Below are 21,254 nucleotides of genomic sequence, written 5' to 3'. Positions count from 1 at the left end.
GCCGGACGGGCATTATCCCGTAGACACTGCACAAGTGGAACAGAGATCTCTGAAATACTCTGTGCCCCATGCACTGTACGGGAGGTTATCGGGTATACGCATACTGGCATCTAAAGACTTACGGGGGCCAAACTCGGAGACTGCGCAATGATAAACTTCCGGCATCTTACTGACTGTGGTAAGAAGAGGGAGGATACAGGACTTAGAGAGAGGAACTGATCTATGTGCAGAAACCACAGTGACGCTGAGAAGTATAATGTACGGAGGACATAGGGGAGACGACTGAGCGACGAGACAAATATACAGAGATAAAATGTCTCCTAAAGTGCCGGAGAGCTAGCGGAGGAAACCTAACAACCTGTACAGCAACTGGAAGACATGGATGACCAACAGGGGCCGACCATCGACCACCTAATGGATGGAGCTCTGGTCACATGGGTAAGAAAGCCCTTACTTGCATTTTTTGTCTTTATGCAAAAATGGTATATGGATTTATTTAGTGTGATGTTATATGAAATCGCACATGTCGTCATACGCGTCAGCACTGAGTTATCTGGCGGTGCACAATGCAGTGGCGAAACGTGGGTTGTAAACTCTGGGGGTTGAAAAAGGCGAGTATTGCTTCCTCTATCCCAATAATAATAATGTCCCATAAGTAGAACAAACAATGCCCCTTTTAAAAAGTATTATTTACCCCTTAAAAGTAATTGTCCATTTTTGCCCCCTCCAAAAGTAACAATGCCACCTTTTATGCCATCCACCACAATTCGCCTAAATCGAGCGACCGCGTCCTCTACTGCCGCACAACATGGATGGACGCAGGTGGTGCAACGCAATGACATGATTGTGCCAGAACGCTGACATCTTGTAGCAGCGTACAGGACGGGCAGCACTCTGGCTCCTTCATTTACCTTCATGTTGATGCTGATACAGCTCAAAGTGGATCTCATCTGGAGAAATAAGGACTCCGGCACAAGCCCCAAATCTTTAGCGGTGTCCCTGCTACATTTTTTTTTCCTCTTTGTGCATTATTTAAATCATCCTTGTATATTCATATCTACCCCCTGAACTGCGCCAGCGGCACCAGATATATCATCGCATATTCTACTTTCCACACAGCTCTACGTATCATTAGTGCAAAGTGCATCAAGTGTAGAGGAAATTGTATGTTGAGCAAATCCATTTCATCATTTTCAGACATTGTCTCCTCCAGTGCAGCACAGGCTTATCAGCCCTTCATACACCCAGATGCACACCGACTCAACGCGTTTCGGACAAATTTATTGCAATTTATTATTTGCGGAAGATTTGCTGTTTTGTCTTCAGATATACTAGAGCTGAGCTCGTCATACAGTACAACAAACATCACAATATCTTATTTGTGGATTTGTATAGGACTTCTGCCAACTCTTACTTTTAGGCCATTAATTTGAAGGAAAAAACTGGTGTGTGCTAATGATAACCTCGGCACGTTACCGCTCTACATGATCATGCGAGTATGGCAGACATGATGATTTTATTTTGGCATAAAATATTAATAAGCATGAATCCAGCTCAGACGGTAAAATCTGCAATGATTTTTTTTAAGAATTGTTTAATAAGTAGTTGCTGTGCTTCCACATATTGTCCATGGGAAACAACTAACGCGTTTTTGGTGCATGTAGCATTCTTACACATGGTGTATAACACATTGGTGGTTTCTCATGGACAATCTCTGGATGTACGCCATGAGTAAGGTTGCTACATACACCTGTACCGTGTTGGTGGTTTATCGTGGATAATCTGTAGATGGGTGCCATGAGTAAGGGTGCTACACACCTGAAACGCGTTGGTAGTGTCTCATGGACAACCTCTGGTAGTATTCCATACTCACCTAAAATGATGGTGGTTTCTCATGGCCAATCTGTAGATGTATGCCATGAGTAAGGGTACTAAACAAAACATAATCATATAGATGGTATCTCATAAACAATCTCTGCATGTACACTATATGAAAGTGTGCAGCTCAGACCAGAAACACATTGGTGGTTTCTCATGGACAGTCTCCACCATGAGTAATGGTGCTACACACAGGGCTGCCACTAGAAATTTCGGGGCCCCATACTGGCAAAATTTTCGGGGCCCCCTTGAGACTCCGCCCAGGCTCCACCCCAGCCCCGCCTCCAGGCTCCACCCCTCGAACTGTCCACAGTCCCACCGCCATCTCTTGGAAAATCTCCACTTCTCACCTATCACACATTAACAGTTCCCATCACCAGATCACACATATAGCCAGCAGCTTTTGTTTTGGCCAAAAGATTTTTTAAGCCGCCACCAGAACACGGTAGACACTTTTGGCCGTGCCCTACTCTACTGTAGCCCATGTGTTCCTGTTTCCATAATTGTTCTCTTGTGTTTACAAGACTGGGGAGTTCCACCACTCCTCTTGGGCTATCTGCACAAAAGCTGTTCTACCCTGTATGCACACATGGATTTTTCCTCTCTGAACCCTGTTCACACAGGTTATATACAGATGATCAGGTTTTTAAATACATCAGATAGGGATTGCATACATTAGTTAGGACTGCTCTGATAAGGGTATACCGTGAAGATTGGTAGAGCAGCTTAGTATACATTTTTTGCAAAAAACGTATCAACCAAATACGCTGTTTTTTACATCTTTTACTAGCACTTGCGGATTACTGCAACATTTTTTCAAACTGAGTGTTTTTGGTTTTACTATTCTCTTTTGTGTCTTCTTCTTCTTCCTACTCTACTGTAACCTACTAAATATTTGTTAAAATATGCAATACAATTTAGGTATATTTTTATTTATTTTTCAATTTTTAAAATGACCTATAATACTACATACAAGGAACAAATACCACAGCACTATGACCAGATGACATATTACCACCACAGTGACCGAATAATATCAAACACAAGGAACAAATACCACAACACCATGACCAGACCGCATATTACCACCACATAGTGACTGAATACTACAATACTGATCAGTAATAAAAAAAAAAAAAAACACAATACTATCACCATCAGTGCCATTATACACAGGAGATCTGTAATTAGTAAGCAGTGTCTACAGGTAATACAGTGATCACCGGTGACATTATACACAGGAGCTCTGTATATAGTATACAGTGTATAGTGTCAGTGTATAGTTAACACTGACTCACCAGTGACGTCTCTAGGTGAAGTCCTTCATCTTTCATCCAGCACAGACCGCCATCATTTCTTCCAGCCAGCCAGGACTCGTCTCTGCAGAAATAACACAGTTATCTTGAGTTCCACTTGCAGAATACATTACTTAATTTTCACAGCCTCTACATTACACCACATAAAGAAGGTGACATAGTATCACTCTGCACAGTAACAGGACCTCCCCCCATTTAAAACAGTATACTCAAAAAATAAAATAAATACATCACTGCAATAATAATATCCCTTAATTAGCCCCTATGGTAATATTCGCCATCCTAGCCCCCGTGTGTCTCATTGCAGGCTCCAGCCATATGTTCTCCCATCCTGCCCTCATGAGTATCCATTCTGCCCCATATGATCTCCCCATCCTGCCCCATCTGTCTCCATCGTATCCATCCTGCCCCCTCTGCGTCCAGCGCACTCTGCCCCCTCTGCGTCCAGCGCACTCTGCCCCCTCTGCGTCCAGCGCACTCTGCCCCCTCTGCGTCCAGCGCACTCTGCCCCCTCTGCGTCCAGCGCACTCTGCCCCCTCTGCGTCCAGCGCACTCTGCCCCCTCTGCGTCCAGCGCACTCTGCCCCCTCTGCGTCCAGCGCACTCTGCCCCCTCTGCGTCCAGCGCACTCTGCCCCAGTGTTCTTCCCTGGGCCCCCGGATCGCCGCTCTCAAGAAAAAAAAAAAAAAAAGTTCTTCTTACCTGCCGCGGTCCTGCGGTGGGCGAAGTCTCCACGCAGCTGCAGCGTGCATGCACTCGCCGGCGACTGACAATGATGTCAGACGCCGGCGACATGCACGCACGGTGCGGCTGACGTCAGCGCCTGCCAGCCTCAGATTGGCTGGCGGCGCCGCGGCTGTTAACTATTGACGTGCGGGCCCGCGCCCGCACGTCAATAGCTTTAAACAGCTGCAGCGTCGGCGCTAAGGGCCCGGTTCAGCCTGCGGCTGCCGGTAGGGGCCCGGTGAGCAGATAAGACGGGGCCCGATGCGGGCCCCCTCTGCTCACCGGGCCCCATACGCCAGTCACGGCCGTCATGCCCTGATGGCGGCCCTGGCTACACACACCCTAAATGCACTGGTGGTTTCTCATGGACAATCTGTAGATATATGCTATGAATAAGGGCTCATACTCGTGGTGAAATACGGCCGAGTCTCGCATGGTAACACCCGGCTCTGCCGCCGGCACTTGGGAGCGGAGCGTGCAGCTCCATGTATTGCTGTGCGGCCGCATGCTCCGCTCTGGAGTGCCAGCGGCAGTACCGAGTTTTAACATGCGAGACTCGGCCGTATTTTACGCAAGTGAGTATGAGCCCTAAGAGTGCCACACACACCCGAATCGCATTAGTGGACAATCTCTGGATATGGAATCTATTTGGAGTGCACACATGGGGTTTCTTGGAGGAGCTTGCGAAATCTGAGTGGGATCCTATTATACACTGCTCAAAAAAATAAAGGGAACACTTAAACAACATAATCTAACTCCAAGTAAATCAAACCTCTGTGAAATCAAACTGTCCACTTAGGAAGCAACACTGTTTGACAATCAATTTCACATGCTGTTGTGCAAATGGAATAGACAACAGATGGAAATTATTTTCAATTATCAAGACACCCTCCATAAAGGAGTGGTTCTGCAGGTGGGGACCACAGACCACATCTCAGTACCAATGCTTTCTGGCTGATATTTTGGTCACTTTTGAATGTTGGTTGTGCTTTCACACTTGTGGTAGCATGAGACGGACTCTTCAACCCACACAAGTGGCTCAGGTAGTGCAGCTCATCCAGGATGTCACATCAATTCGATGCGAGCTGTGGCAAGAAGGTTTGCTGTGTCTGTGAGCGTAGTGTCCAGAGGCTGGAGGCGCTACCAGGAGACAGGCCAGTACACCAGGAGGGACCGTAGGAGGGCAATAACCCAGCAGCAGGACACCTACCTCCGTCTTTGTGCAAGGAGGAACAGGAGGAGCACTGCCAGAGCCCTGCAAAATGACCTCCAGCAGGCCACAAATGTGCATGTATCTGCACAAACAGTAAGAAACCGACTCCATGAGGATGGTCTGAGTGTCCGACGTCCACAGATGGGGGTTGTGCTTACAGCACAAAACCATGCAGGACGCTTGGCATTTACCACAGAACACCAGGATTGGCAAATTTGCCACTGTCGCCCAGTGCTCTTCACAGATGAAAGCAGGTTCACACTGAGCACATGACAGATGTGGCAGAGTCTGGAGACGCTATGGAGAGCGATCTGCTGCCTGCAACATCCTTCAGCATGACCAGTTTGGCAGTGGATCGGTAATGGTGTGGTGTGGCATTTCTTTGGAGGGCCGCACAGCCCTCCATGTGCTCGCCAGAGGTAGCCTGACTGCCATTAGGTACTGAGATGAGATCCACAGACCCCTTGTGACACCATATGCTGGTGTGGTTGGCCCTGGGTTCCTCCTAATGCAGGACAATGCCAGACCTCATGTGGCTGGAGTGTGTCAGCAGTTCCTGCAAGATGAAGGCATTGAAGCTATGGACTGGCCTGCAGGTTCTCCAGACCTGAATCCAATTGAACACATCTGGGACATTATGTCTCGCTCCATCCACCAACGTCACGTTGCACCACAGACTGTCCAGGAGTTGGCGGATGCTTTAGTCCAGGTCTGGGAGGAGATCCCTCAGGAGACCATACGCCGTGTCATCAGAAGCATGCCCAGGTGTTGTAGGGAGGTCATACAGGCACGTGGAGGCCACACACACTACTGAGCATCATTTCCTTGTCTTGAGGCATTTCCACTGAAGTTGGATCAGCCTGTAAATTGATTTTCCACTTTGATTTTGAGTATCATTCCAACTCCAGACCTCCGTGGGATATTCGTTTTGATTTCCATTGATAATCGTTATGTTTTATTGTTCTCAACACATTCCACTATGTAATGAATAAAAATTTGCAACTGGAATATTTCATTCAGTGATATCTAGGATGTGGGATTTCAGTGTTCCCTTTATTTTTTTTTTGAGCAGTGTACATCAAGAGAATTATTCACTGCACACTCAATGGGTGAAGCAGAAGTGAAGCTGTTTGTTTACAGACTGTACAGCGTGCTATAAAGATACTTTCATGTTTCTGGCTTCTCCTCTATTGTGATAGTTTGAAAAATATTCTCTGAATCAAAATGTCAATTATTCATAGACCTAATCAAGACGCAATTTTCCATTCGTTCATGTCAAAGCACCACTGTAAATAAACCCCATCATTTCTGCTTGACACAGTATGCAGTGAATAATCTTTTTCTCTGGATATACACCATGTGTATCAGTGCTACACACACCAGAAACGCGTTGGTGGTTTCTCACGGACAATCTCTGGATCTACACCATGACTATGGGTGCTACACACACCAGAAACGCCCAGGAGATAAGAGAAAACCCAGTTACCCAATTAGGAATCCATTCCAAGGGGAATAAAAGAGGAACAGTACAAAGCCGACTTTTAAGAGAAAGATGTTCAGAATTGTTATTTCATAGGGAATACCAATATTTACTAATAGAGACCTATTTAACCTTCGTCAGGCTGCATAATTTTACAACGTAACAGGCTGCAGAGGTACAATTGTACCTTCATATATATTTTATTGAAATTTGGCCAATATATTCTGGACCAAAACTGCAGAGATGTCACGAAATTTCAGCCCTCTACGGCTTTTCGAAAAAAAAAAAAAGTTACTGCAATTTTAAAACGGAATAGTTACAATTGTACCTACTCAGCCGGACGAAGGTTAAAGGAATCTTCCACTTTTGGGTAGCATTTTAAAAAAATGAACACATTTTATGCCGGAATATAAGAAATCTCTTTGCCTTTCTGTTTCCATTCCCTTTTGGTGCAGCGGCTTGCCAAAAGCAAAATAGCTTATTTTTACTTTGCTTACCTAAATATGATCATTAAAGTAATTAAAATAAATGGGAATTTCCCTATAAGCCCCAATATACTAAAGTTACTGTATAAGAGGGGCCTACGAGGAGCTCAGCGCCTCTACTTTCTGCCCATTATATTGGACAAAGATCATGGGATGTTGTGAAACATAGTAAGGACGGTGACTTTAAGTCCGGACAAGTTGTCATCGTGCACTGAAAAGCAGGTTCGGTTGCAACATCGGCTTATACGGTATGTCCATCTGTGTCTCTTCCTCATTTTGTCTTTGTGTCACCAGAAGTGAATTATCAACAATGTGACTGATGCAGTCATCTGTGCACAATCATCACAAGCTTGGGCGCCTTTACATTTTACAAATGTTCAGCGTTATATGATCTCTGATTTGTAAGTATTTATCGATTGTCCGCCACTTAATACCATGTTTACCCCAGCAGACCTGGCGTCAGACGCGCACTGACCTAATATCATAGGCTGCCATTGTTCTCGGCAGCACAAGTCCTGTTTACACAGAACGATGCGCTGCCTAGAACGATGAACTTTTGTGCAAACCAAAAGATCATATCCAGAGCACCATGAGTAAAGTACCTGACCAGAAACGTGTTGCTAGTATGGCTTTTTTTATGGATTTGCTGTACCTGTTTGAAACATTTTGTAGTGAAGCATTGAAGAAATGTTAATATACATTAGTTGATACATTAAAGTCACTGGACAAGGTCTTCAAATCGAGGAACATTGGAACATTTCACTGACGATGAAGACACCACTTATATACAGTTTAGTCTTCTCTGTGGTGACATATGGATGTGAAAACTGGACCATAAAGAAACAAAACATCAGAAGGAAGAATCAACACTTTCGAAATGTGGTGCTGGAGAAAGATGTTATCAATACCATGGATGGCAAGAAGTCAAGAAGATAGAAACTAATTTTGGAACAAATCAAGCCAGACATGTCACTGGGTGCAAGGATCACCAAGCTACGAGTTGCCTACTTTGGACACATCGTACAAAACAGAGAGATCACTGGAGAAGGACATCATGGTCGGAAGAGGAAGGCCAGCAACCCGATGGGTTGATACTATCAAGACAATGGCGGAGAAGATGCTGGTGGACCTATCTAGGCTACCTACAGATCGTTCATCCACCAAGTCGCCATGGCTCAAGAACAAGCTAAAGGCCCTTAAAAAAAATTAATTGAGCAAGGTCATTCTTTCTTTCGCACCTGGTCCGTGGTGAGATTTGGAGCCCCGTGTACCAGTCTGTGGGCAGCTGGCTATTTTCACCTTTACAAACCATATCTCTAAAGCCTTCAGCACTGGTGATTGGTCATAATCTAGAGTTTTTGGAAAGCTTGTTTAGAAACGTGTGTATAATATGGTTATTTCAGCTTTACTAGTGTAGTGTTTGTACTCAAGTTTGAGACTCCGCACTTGGATAAATCAAGCAGAATTCTGTCATCTTCTAGGCCCTAAAAGTCTTGTCACTTGCATCCAAAAAGCCTAGAATCTACAGTCAGTGAGAGCAGGGGCGTTGCGTGGGTCGCCAGCACCCTGTGCAATACAAGAACTGTTGGTCTACTACATGATCCAATTGTATCGTGCCATGTTGTTTCCGATAGAGTTCATAGGGGCGTTTGCCGGAGAACTGGGGCACCCGACCAGAAGTCTGGGTCATATGCACGGTCACCAGATTTTAGCTGCTTACAATTCCACTGTTACTTTCCATTTGTTTTCTTTTGTAAAGTGCATCCCGAAGAATTTTTGAGCCAAGGGCAATTGCACCTGTGACGCTCCAAGTTAGACCACTGAATGAGTAATATTTCCTCATATGGTAAATTAATGGAGCAAACCATTTTCCCTATTCCCCTAGTTCAGTATCCGTTCTGCAAAAGTTCCTATAATAAAATATTTTTTTTTACAGAAGTTGTGGCTTCTTGCAAAAAAAAAAAAGTTCCATAACTCTATACATAACTATCTATAGACTTGATGGCTGCTACAAGTTGAGGGGCATTTCATTGTAATGCCTCATTGAGTCCATAAACATTTTCATTCATTGCTATCTGCGATAAAAATCCATTATCTGTAACGGTGAGCCAAAAAATGGTAAAAAGCCATGTAAACCATGTCAAATAAAGGTGATTATGTCGCTTTCTTCCATCTCTCGTGCAATTCAGTTATGTTCTTGTGACATGCAAGTTGGTTCTCTCCATCGCAATTCTTCCAGAACCAGTGATGTGCAGCACAGGTCCAGCCTGTAAAGAATTTCTGGAAGCAGCCAGCATGGCAATGCTCCTAGAATATCCAGCATGCAACTTTAATCTGGAGGGTCTTCCCATACATGATGGAGCCACTTCCTGTTGATGGTGGTCGCCATCAAGAAACCTCCATTTATTACCTTAAATTTCCCAGGTTAATGAATCTCTAGACCAGATGATTGAAGAATAATTTATTCTGCTGTGTCAAATTCCTTAATTGTTAGAGAGGTCAAAAGTTATTTAACTTGACTTATAAAGGATCACCTGTAGTCATGGGTGGATCCGCGATTATTTCAGTTCTACCATGTGTCTAATGTGATTGCACAATTGCCCAAGCCACCATAAAGAAGGATAAGATTAACTCATAAGATGAAACGTAATAACACCAAAGAAAGAGCTCACAGAGTATAATCCTTAAAATAATTTTTATTAAAGTAAAATAAAAACAACAACAGGTACAAAACAGAGGTTACTACACAAGGTGCCGGGAGCATTAAGACCGATCAACTAAAGTGCAGAGTGCAACACAAGAAATAATTCAGCCACATGGAATAGTCAAGAGTAGTAGATAGTAAGTACCAAAAAATGGAATCCATCTAATGAATGCACAGGTCAAATCACCTGCCGGGTGGCCTAACACAGAGTGGCTGGCTGAACCCAGGCACAATAGTGGCCAGCAGAAAAGGGTCTCCAAATGGAGTAAATCATGTGTATAGGAGGAAACACCATAAAATAAAAAACAATCAAGAAGGCTTATTAAACAATAATGTACTTACAGCATTATTGTCAGTCAGAATGCTCACCGTGGCCCCAACGCGCGTTTCGTCAGAACTTCATCAGGAAGAGTGTGTTGGGGGGAGGGATAGAGCAGACTAAATGGCAAAGGCCAACCGATCACAAAGGCCCATGAGAGGTGTGTATGTGCGTCAGAAGTATCACATGGTAATCCGACAGCTGAGGCTACAGTGCCTACAAGTAGTATTCAACCCCCTGCAGATTTAGCAGGTTTAATAAGATGCAAATAAGTTAGAGCCTTCAAACTTCAAACAAGAGCAGGATTTATTAACAGATGCATAAATCTTGCAAACCAAAAAGTTTTGTTGCTCAGTTAAATTTTTATAAATTTTAAACATAAAAGTGTGGGTCAATTATTATTCAACCCCTAGGTTTAATATTTTGTGGAATAACCTTTGTTTGCAATTACAGCTAATAATCGTCTTTTATAAGACCTGATCAGGCCGGCACAGGTCTCTGGAGTTATCTTGGCCCACTCCTCCATGCAGATCTTCTCCAAGTTATCTAGGTTCTTTGGGTGTCTCATGTGGACTTTAATCTTGAGCTCCTTCCACAAGTTTTCAATTGGGTTAAGGTCAGGAGACTGACTAGGCCACTGCAACACCTTGATTTTTTGCCTCTTGAACCAGGCCTTGGTTTTCTTGGCTGTGTGCTTTGGGTCGTTGTCTTGTTGAAAGATAAAATGACGACCCATCTTAAGATCCTTGATGGAGGAGCGGAGGTTCTTGGCCAAAATCTCCAGGTAGGCCGTGCTATCCATCTTCCCATGGATGCGGACCAGATGGCCAGGCCCCTTGGCTGAGAAACAGCCCCACAGCATGATGCTGCCACCACCATGCTTGACTGTAGGGATGGTATTCTTGGGGTCGTATGCAGTGCCATCCAGTCTCCAAACGTGTCACGTGTGTGGTTGGCACCAAAGATCTCGATCTTTGTCTCATCAGACCAGAGAACCTTGAACCAGTCAGTCTCAGAGTCCTCCAAGTGATCATGAGCAAACTGTAGATGAGCCTTGACATGACGCTTTGAAAGTAAAGGTACCTTACGGGCTCGTCTGGAACGGAGACCATTGTGGTGGAGTACGTTACTTATGGTATTGACTGAAACCAATGTCCCCACTGCCATGAGATCTTCCCGGAGCTCCTTCCTTGTTGTCCTTGGGTTAGCCTTGACTCTTCGGACAAGCCTGGCCTTGGCAAGGGAGGAAACTTTCAAAGGCTGTCCAGGCCGTGGAAGGCTAACAGTAGTTCCATAAGCCTTCCACTTCCGGATGATGCTCCCAACAGTGGAGACAGGTAGGCCCAACTCCTTGGAAAGGGTTTTGTACCCCTTGCCAGCCTTGTGACCCTCCACGATCTTGTCTCTGATGGCCTTGGAATGCTCCTTTGTCTTTCCCATGTTGATCATGTATGAGTGCTGTTCACAAGTTTGGGGAGGGTCTTAAATAGTCAGAAAAGGCTGGAAAAATAGATAATTATTCCAAACATGTGAAGCTCATTGTTCTTTGTGCCTGAACTACTTCTTAATACTTTAGGGCAAGTCCCCAACTCCAGTCCTCAAGGCCCACCAACATGTCATGTTTTCAGGATTTCCTTAGTCTTGCCCAGGTAATAATTGCATCACCTGTGCAATGCAAAGGAAATCCTGAAAACATGACCTGTTGGTGGGCCTTGAGGACTGGAGTTGGGGACCCCTGCTTTAGGGGAACCAAACAGAATTCTGGTGGGTTGAGGGGTTGAATAATAAATGACCCTCTGAAAAGACTTTTCACAATTTAAAAAAAAAAAAATAAAGAAATAACATTATTTTTTGCTGCAGTGCATTTCACACTTCCAGGCTGATCTACAGTCCAAATGTCACAATGCCAAGTTAATTCCAAATGTGTAAACCTGCTAAATCTGCAGGAGGTTGAATACTACTTGTAGGCACTGTATAAAGAAAGTAGTGACCTGTGGGTAAGATCTCCGTAGGTGCCGCATGCGTCATCCATGTGTCCGTTTTTACCATCAGGGAATCATCCATGTGTCATCCATGTGTCCGTTTTTACCATCAGTGAATCATCCATGTGTCATCCATGTGTCCGTTTTTACCATCAGTGAATCATCCATGTGTCATCTATGTGTCCGTTTTTACCATCAGTGAATCATCCATGTGTCATCCATGTGTCTGTTTTTACCATCAGTGAATCATCCATGTGTCCGTTTTTACCATCAGTGAATCATCCATGCGTCATCCGTGTGTCCATTCTTACCATCAGTGAATCATCCATGTGTTCGTTTTTACCATCAGTGAATCATCCATGCGTCATCCGTTTGTCCATTCTTACCATCAGTGAATCATCCATGTGTCCGTTTTTACCATCAGTGAATCATCCATGCGTCATCCGTGTGTCCATTCTTACTATCAGTGAATCATGTGTTTTTATGAAAGGAAAAAAAACCCAGATAAAACATGTACGTGCAACATGGACATCTGAATTTTACTTGGATGGTTGGCCGTTTCTCACAGAAATCTAAGTGTTTGGATCTCTTTCCTTTAGGCCTCATTCAGACATCCAATTTTCGCATACTAGTGTTATCTGTGCTTTTCACGGATTGCTATCATACCTGTTCTAGTCTATGGGGCCATTCATATATCCGTGATTTTTCATGAACCTAGAGGTCCACCGAAAATTGTGGAGTCCTGTCTGATTTTGATCCGACAGGGTCAAAGCAAAATCAGAAATCCAAGTCAATGAGTCTTTGAAAAAAATCGGACAGCGCTCGGATGACTTTTTTTTTTTTTTTATTTCTCCACATACATGAAAAACTGATGAATGTCTCATACGTGAGAAAAACGGAGATCTGAATGAGGCCTAAATGTATAAATGTATAAGGCCTTAGGAGGCCTTGGTTTGAGTAGCATAATTTCTTTGGAGAAGAAGCGTTTGTGAATTTTGTTATTTGTTGGCCTTGCGTTTAAAGGGAACCTGTCATTAGATTAATGCTGCCCGAACCACCGACACTATGGATCGGACACTGGCTTTCTTCTTGCAGTCAGGTATGTTTGAAATGCTGCAGAGTTTCAGAAAAAAAACATACTTTGAAAAGCCAGGTGGGAACCAAGGCAGATCCCCAGCAGCTTTTCCCTACCTTAAGACTATGTGCACACGCTGCGGATTTCTCTGCAGATTTTGGTAAATCCGCAGGTAATCCGCACTGCGGATTTCCTGCGGAATTACCGCGTTTTTTTGCGGTTTTTGTGCGGATTTCACCTGCGGTTTTACACCTGCGGATTCCTATTATGGAACAGGTGTAAACCGCTGCGGAATCCGCACAAAGAATTGACATGCTGCAGAAAATGTTTTTTTTCCGCAGCATGTGCACTGCGGATTTTGTTTTCCATAGGTTTACATGGTACTGTAAACGCATGGAAAACTGCTGCGAATCTGCAGCGGCCAATCCACGTTGGATCTGCAGCAAAATCCGCAACGTGTGCACATACCCAAATCCCCTTGACAGCAACCGGACCCATGCGAGTGAGGGGCCTGCCGAAGTCATAGCAAACTTCACCTGGATGCGCGTCCTCGGATGCACATTCAGCTAAAGTGTATTGTGGCACAAGGACCTGTTGGGTCAGTGCACGGCAATACATGCTGCCGGCCAATCAGAGGCCAGCAGCTGACGTCACGTGCTCTTGTCAGTTGCACGGCGAAGTCAGCTACCAGCTTCAAAAGAGGACGCCGTGCGTCGGGGACAGGATCAAGAGTGGAATCTCTAAAGTATATAAAAAAAATAAAACAAACATAGGCAGAACGGGTGACATATAACAGGATGGGGCCCACAATAAAGGACATACAGTATATAACCTGATGGGGGATACATACCGTATATATATATATATATATATATATAGCAGGATAGGGCCAGTATGAGGGACATATATACCAGGATAGAGGGCATATAAATATATACCAGGATGGGGGGCCTCTCTGCCACCACTGCGGAAAGGTCTGTCCCTATACACACATATAGGGGAGCAGGGCGGGGAGATCTGCTGGGGTCCTGCCAGCTTTGGACTAGTCACCTGATACACATGGACCCAGACAGGTTTTTCAAAGTATGTTTTCTGTGAAGTGCTGCAATCAGACAGCTGCAATAACAAAGCCAGTGTCTGACTAATCCTGTCTGTGGTTTGGAAAGAATTCATCTCTTGTTAGTTTCCCTGTAACCTTGCTTAGCGTTTTAACAGGTTTTTTGGCTTCTTTTGGACACACTGTTGTGGGAGTTTCTCTACCAGATCAGCGCCACTCACATTGACAAACAGCATAATATACAGTCTGCTTCCCGTGCCGGCATTAAACTACTGACTTCAGTACTACTCTGAGCAATGTTTGCAGGGCAGTTACTGGTCTTTTGTTATAATAAATCAGGATAAGCAGCAGGCCGCGTCAGGACTCAGTCAGCGCTGCTGCTCCAGCAATGTGATTTTTTTTTCTCTTAAAGGGAATGTGTCAGCAGGTTTTTGCTATTTCATCTGAGAGCAGCCTGATGTAAGCAAAGAGAAGCTGAATCCAACGATGTATCACTTAGCTTACTGGGTGCAGCTGTTCTGACTCATAGTTTTTAGGTTTATCATGAAGCAGAGCTGAGAAAGCTAACCCCGCCCACACCAGGCTCATAGACAGTGAGCTGCTTGTCACAGGAGGGGGAGGAGTCCACTACCAGGCTCTGCTGATGCTAAAACAATCATTGCATGTAAATAAGTCTTTTAACCCCTACACGATGCTGTCTTCAGCTTACACAGCAAAAACCCTCTGACAGATTCCCTTTAAATTGCTGCCCTTCTGGTTTACACTATGTGGCACCTACCTCCACCTATACATCCTCTCAGCCCTGTATACAATTATTGGTAATATATACTAAGTTGGCCACCAAATGACATTTTTATATAATTGTGTTACACTATCTTAGCATTTAAATACTGAGTAGCGTTTATGGGTAGATATTCATAGCTTCTGTGTGTCACATAATAGTTAAAATATATCACACAATTTTTTTTCTAAGTATATCAGAGTTTACACAATAACCTGACACCCACCCGAAATATTATCCGAGTTCTGCTTACTGTAAAGTTCAGTGACTTCCAATTACTCATATAAACAAGTCTGAAGACATGACAATGCCACAAAAATGTGATTTGGAATGGAATTGGAATATCATTTTTAATGTAAATTTAATCATTAATATCCCTTTAGTATTTTGGAAAACAATTGGAAAGTCCAGGTGGTCCAATAAGAGCACAAGGTGCACATTGTGTGCTGTTGTGTGCAAGGTGTACTGTCGCGTAAGCAACATCATTAAGAAATTGGGTTTTATTAAATATTTTGCCATCTTTGCTTTCTATGGGCTATAGAGTCAAAGTTTGCTTTCTATAAAATTAGATGAGAATCTGTTGCCCAAAGGAGCTGTAGATGTATTGTCTGTGCAGAACTTGCAGCAGCTAAATGGTTAATGGCAGAGTTGCATGCAATTAGTAAGTGAGTAGTAATGATGAACAGGCAAACTGGATATTTGCTGGCAGAGTAAATTACGCACTGTTGCAACATCTTAATAGTGTGAACATCACAAGTATTAGCATAGAAGAGTTTGTCATACTTAAAGCAGATAATGGTTAACTGGAGATCTCAGCTAGCAGGTGAGTGTAGATAGCTGATAAGAAAACAGTTTGCTGAAGTTATGATTAGCCAGCTAAGAGATATGGATGGTGAAGAAAAAATCCTGAATTTGTAACTGAATGCAAAGCTTACTGAATACCCAGACAGTCAGCATCGGCCTTAAAGGGAACCTGTCACCTGAATTTGGCGGGACAGGTTTGCGGTCATATGGGCGGAGTTTTCGAGTGTTTGATTTACCCTTTCCTTACCCACTGGCTGCATGCTGGCCGCAATATTGGGTTGAAGTTCATTCTCTGTCCTCCGTAGTACACGCCTGCACAAGACAATCTTGCCTTGCCCAGGCGTGTACTACGGGGGACACAGCATGAACTTCAACCCAATATTGCGGCCAGCATGCAGCCAGCGGGTAAGGAAAGGGTAAATCAAACACTCGAAAACTCCGCCCATATGACCGAAAACCGCCAAATTCAGGTGACAGGTTCCCTTTAAAAGGCCTTCGATGACTATGTTAAAGGAGATTGTCAGGTTACTTTACAAGCGTGGAGTGCATCAAATGGAGGAAGCCATAGGAGCTGGGATCAGACCCGAGGCTGGAGCCAGGACGAGTGAATAACATTATTGCTATCCCACTGCTCGTGTTTGAGATCAGTGCACAGCTTACACATTTCTGTTTTTATGTAATGCAAATATTGTTGGAAGACATGGGTGTGGTGGATTTTAAGACAGGCTTGGCTATTATCAACAGACAAATGGTAATCATTAAAGGTTGAGTTCACCTGTGCATCAAAAAAGAAAATATTGCAACACTGCAAACAGTCCTAGACTTGCCGAGGTGGAGTGGTGGGCTAAGAGTCGGAAATGGTGGATAGGAGACTTGTAAGGTGCTGTAAGAAAAGGTCACCTATTGGGAAGAGTGATGACTTTAAAGAAGAATACAGTTTGGCTGTTTTGTCTAGTAAGGCTTAAAAAAAACTAAACTTTTGCAAAGGCCAGAAGATCACACTTGAACCCATTTACTGAGTTCCTCCACCATGTTGATCTATTGCTGTGAGATGAGCTAGAATTTCCATCTGTAGTGGAAGTGTGAAATGGGGCTGTCAGAGTTTAGGAACCATATTGCCACAAACTTCTGGTTGAGTCTTTATAGCCAGCCGTCTATAAACTAGGGCCACTGTCAGCGGATGTGCAGGCTTCTGTAAGGTTACAAGACCATAAGGGCGTCAAGGTGGAAGAGTCAACTCCACAGAAGCAGGAAATTTACTGTGAGGAATGGAAAGCTCTGCTCCCCTTTGGGAAGGCAACTCGTAAGGACAAAGAAAGCAAAGGGGGTAACACTGCCCCTTAAATGTAAGTAGAGTGTACTTGTTAACTTTGGTGGAAGTGTAAGGAGGGATATGTGAAGCCCCCATTGGCAACAAATTGACTATACATGCTGCCCTTGTAAATAGTTGTATGGGCTTATGTAGATGGAGAAACTCTATTTAAGACATGTCGATATGCGACTGAGCATGCTGGAAATGTGATGTGAAATATGTTTCGTTGCAATGTATCGCCATGGCCATAAGAAGCTCGAAGTATTAAGTCTTTGGTGGTACCCACATGATGTGCCAGGACAACCTGCTGATTACAGCTCTTGGGTTGTCGGCACTGGTGATGAAGCTTGAGGAGCATCGGTCTTAGCCTGTTAGAGGAGTGCTGGCATCAGAGGTGTGCGCCATGTATCATGTGAAGTGCAAGGCCAAAGGAAGGTTGATCTCTTAGGTTGAGACAATGGTCACCGGTAATGATAACTTGTTTCTCTACAGCAGTGTTCCCCAAGTTCGGTCCTCAAGAGCCACCAACAGGTCATGTTTTCAGGATTTCCTTAGTATTGCACAGGTGATGGAATTAATGCCTGTGCAGGTGATGCAATTATCACCTATGCAATACTAAGGAAATACTAAAAACATGACCTGTTGGTGGCTCTTGAGGACTGGAGTTGGGGAACACTGCTCTACAGTGAGGCAGGGAGCAACTGGAAGATTGCTTAGGTGGAATAGCGAAAGAGAAGCTGGAAGGAGTCCTCCTGTTGGACAGAGTAATGACCTATGAATGGATGACAGCTTGGCTCTCTTTGGCTAGTAAGGCGTGTGAAACCAAGAGTGGCCCATTTTACATTGATTGTATGATAGTGGTGGGATCCTTTGCCCTCAAGGTTTCTTCTTGTACATATGGTATTCTTCCCTGATAAAAGGTCAAACAATGCTAAAGCTGCAGACAGTTCCCCAACAATTACAAACAAAAAGTTTCAGAAACTTACCTGGCCTCTACAGGATGTAACATACTAAATCAGGACAGTAACCAATTCTTGAGAAAATGTAACACTCGTCTCTTAAATTTGGGACTCCACAGTCCTGCTTCTACCTACTTGTTCCTCTAAAGCAGTACAAAAGAAAACCATCTCTTAAATCATCTCTTAAGGGAACCTGTCATCTCATTCGTGCAGCCTGAACCACTGGATGAATAAAACTTCTGCATTATTGCAGCACTGTATGTCAGTCTCGGGCAGAGATGTGCAAAGTGTAGCCTGCAGGCCACATGCGGCCCTCCTCCCATTCCACTCCGGTCCATGGACCGAGATAGCTGTAGGGATGAAATCAGTGACCCATAGGCTGCACCATGCCCGCTGAATGTCTTCTACCGCCATCCACTCCTCAATGTGATCACCCCCACTATCCACACCCGCAGGATGCAGAGAGTGGTGGATACATTAGTGGAGTAGGACGGAGGCGCTATCTCCTTCTTCCATCAATCAGCGTGTGGGTCAGCAGACGCGATGAAGTCACTTCACTGCATCTGCTGTGCGCAGAGTCAGTGCACCGGATACCAAAGCGCCGGGGATGGCAGCAAGGTGAGTATACCGGCAGCACGGTGGCGCAGTGGATAGCACAGCAGCCTTGCAGCACTGGGGTCCTGGGTTCAAATCCCACCAAGGACAACATCTGCGAGGAGTTTGTATGTTCTCCCTGTGTTTGCGTGGGTTTCCTCCGGGTTCTCCGGTTTCCTCCCACATTCCAAAGACATATTGATAGGGAATTTAGATTGTGAGCCCCAATGGGGACAGCAATGATAATGTGTGTAAACTGTAAAGCGCTGTGGAATATGTTAGCGCTATATAAAAATAAAGATTATTATTATGTGTTTATTTTTCATATGTATGAGATATTTGGGTGTATAAAGGAGGCTATGTGACGGATCACACTGTATATAGGAGGCTATGTGAGGGATCACATTGTATATAGGAGGCTATGTGAGGGATCACATTGTATATAGGAGGCTATGTGAGGGATCACATTGTATATAGGAGGCTATGTGACGGATCACATTGTATATAGGAGGCTATGTGAGGGATCACACTGTAAATAGGAGGCTATGCGAGAGATCACACTGTAAATAGGAGGCTATGCGAGAGATCACACTGTAAATAGGAGGCTTTGCGAGGGCTCACACTTTATATAGGAGGCTATGTGAGGGATCACACTGTAAATAGGAGGCTACGTGAGGGATCACACTGTATATAGGAGGCTATGTGAGGGTTCACATTGTATATAGAAGGCTATGTGGGGGCTCATACTGTAATTAGGAGGCTATGTGTGATCTCATATTATATATAGGAGGGTATGTCGGGGCTCATACTGTATATAGGGGATTTCAGCATACTTAGTTATGCTGAATATTAAGTGATAGTAATATAAAGTAATAATTATAATTAATGTGTTAATGTTAATATTAAGCAAAATTCATTTCAGCCTATTGGTTTGGTCCTCCACAAAAGTCATGGTTTCTATTGTATTGGTGGATGACTTAACAGACGAGTACAGTGTTTTTTTCTATGTTACAAAAATTTCCGCTGCTGTTCTATTTTTGTTTTTCTTGGACGAAACCCTTTATTAATGTAAATTCATTATTTGTATTATTACAATGTATTATTTACTATCATATTATGTTTTTCCCAATCCTCAGATCCGAACCTTTGAGCAGTCTCAAGCTTTTGACTGTGGCCCACTATCTCCCATGAAGGATCCCCTGAGAGAGTACCTGCAGCTGACTACAGGGTGCGCTCTGCACTACATCATGAGTTTTATGTAAGAGAAGCGGTCCGGACGTTTGTATCTTCGGTGTAAAATATAATATCGGGTCCTAAAGGGGACCTGTGACTAGGTTAAAAGTGGCCATTTTCTGCTTGTATTTTAACCCCTATAGCTTTTCTTTTTAATTTTTATAAAAGCTGCCTTTTCTTTTAGTGCAAATTTTATGGTCTTTCCAAGGGGGCGTGGCTCACAGAGTAATAATGCAGTGTAACCTAAAGACACGCCCCCGAGGATCCTGTAAGACACACCCTCTCACTAAAGACTAGAAAAATTAGCACTATATAAAAAGTTCCATACTCAGGAACCATATGGTGGAATAAATGAAAGAAAATGGATTGTGGTGCTGTGGGAATAAAATAAGAGCAAATCCTGCCCATTTTTAACCTAGAGAATGATTCTCTACTTCTGTGTGAATCTAGTGCAGGCGCTACATATTGCAGTGCACCAATGAGAAAGAAATGTTGTACTGGACTGTTAGTAATTATAACTGTCTCCTAATTAGTGACTCCCGCTCGTATCATGGGAATGTAGATCTCCACGGCCTGAAAATGAGACTGCGATCTTATTACCAGGTAATGTGATTAATGCAAAAAATAATGGGGCAGCAGTGGGCAGAGCTGGGCAAACTTTCGAAAAAAAATTGTACCTCCCTAGGCCATGTTCCCACGTAGCGTATATATTGCGGGTTTTTTTTCTGCTGCGTTTTTTTCTGCTGCGTTTTTTTGTGCAGAAAGTCTGCATTTAGCTGTCCAAGCAAAGTGGATATGATTTTGGAGCGCCCGCTAGGACCGTGGGGTACTCGGTACCGGGCAGGTTCTGTTCTTGAAGGGGTGGTCACTGTGGTAGTGACCCGGTCCGTGGCCCTGGGCGTCCAGTAAAAGGGGGTTAATCAAAATGGGAATAAAGTCTGATGTAGTAGTGTTCGTGACGTCACCTGAGGTATTCGGCCAGGGGTGGCCTACGCTGTTTAAAGGGGTTCTCTGGGGCTGATGGTTTTGCACCTTAGATGGTATAGCTCCCCATAGGTAGAGCTTGGTCCCCAGGGCTCCCGGTGTAGCTGGTAAAAGAGATGGTTGTCGGTGGGATGCAGGACTGAGGGAACAGGGAATAATTGCAGGACACAGGGATAACAGTTTCCTTTACCATTTACTGGTAGAATTCAGGTACAGTCCAGGGTACAGGTAACAGGTGATGGTGGGGTCCGAGCAGCCTGTAAACAGCTTGGGATCCACCTAGCCAGGTGGGTTCGGAGGCCTTCCCTCTGCGCTGTATATCTGACCCTTGCTGCCTGAAGCTCTGCACAAGT

At 44.2% G+C, this 21,254-nt stretch overlaps 1 protein-coding gene across 1 annotated transcript in view; it reads left to right on the top strand.

Annotated features, from left to right (window-relative positions):
- Window positions 1–232: 232 nt before the first annotated feature.
- CCDC88B (coiled-coil domain containing 88B) overlaps window positions 233–21,254 on the top strand; it is a 60,603-nt gene continuing 39,581 nt past the window's right edge. The window contains exons 1-3 of the mRNA XM_069740101.1: window positions 233–438; window positions 19,821–19,942; window positions 20,451–20,520. Of these exons, the coding sequence (XP_069596202.1) occupies window positions 379–438; window positions 19,821–19,942; window positions 20,451–20,520 (252 nt within the window). The 5' untranslated portion in view covers window positions 233–378. The remainder of the gene's footprint in view (window positions 439–19,820; window positions 19,943–20,450; window positions 20,521–21,254) is intronic.

The sequence above is a fragment of the Ranitomeya imitator genome, chromosome 9 (assembly GCF_032444005.1).
Source record: "Ranitomeya imitator isolate aRanImi1 chromosome 9, aRanImi1.pri, whole genome shotgun sequence".
Classification (NCBI taxonomy): Eukaryota; Metazoa; Chordata; class Amphibia; order Anura; family Dendrobatidae; genus Ranitomeya; species Ranitomeya imitator.
The sequence above is the reverse complement of the archived record's forward strand: the minus strand, read 5'-3'. Positions and strand labels throughout refer to the sequence as shown.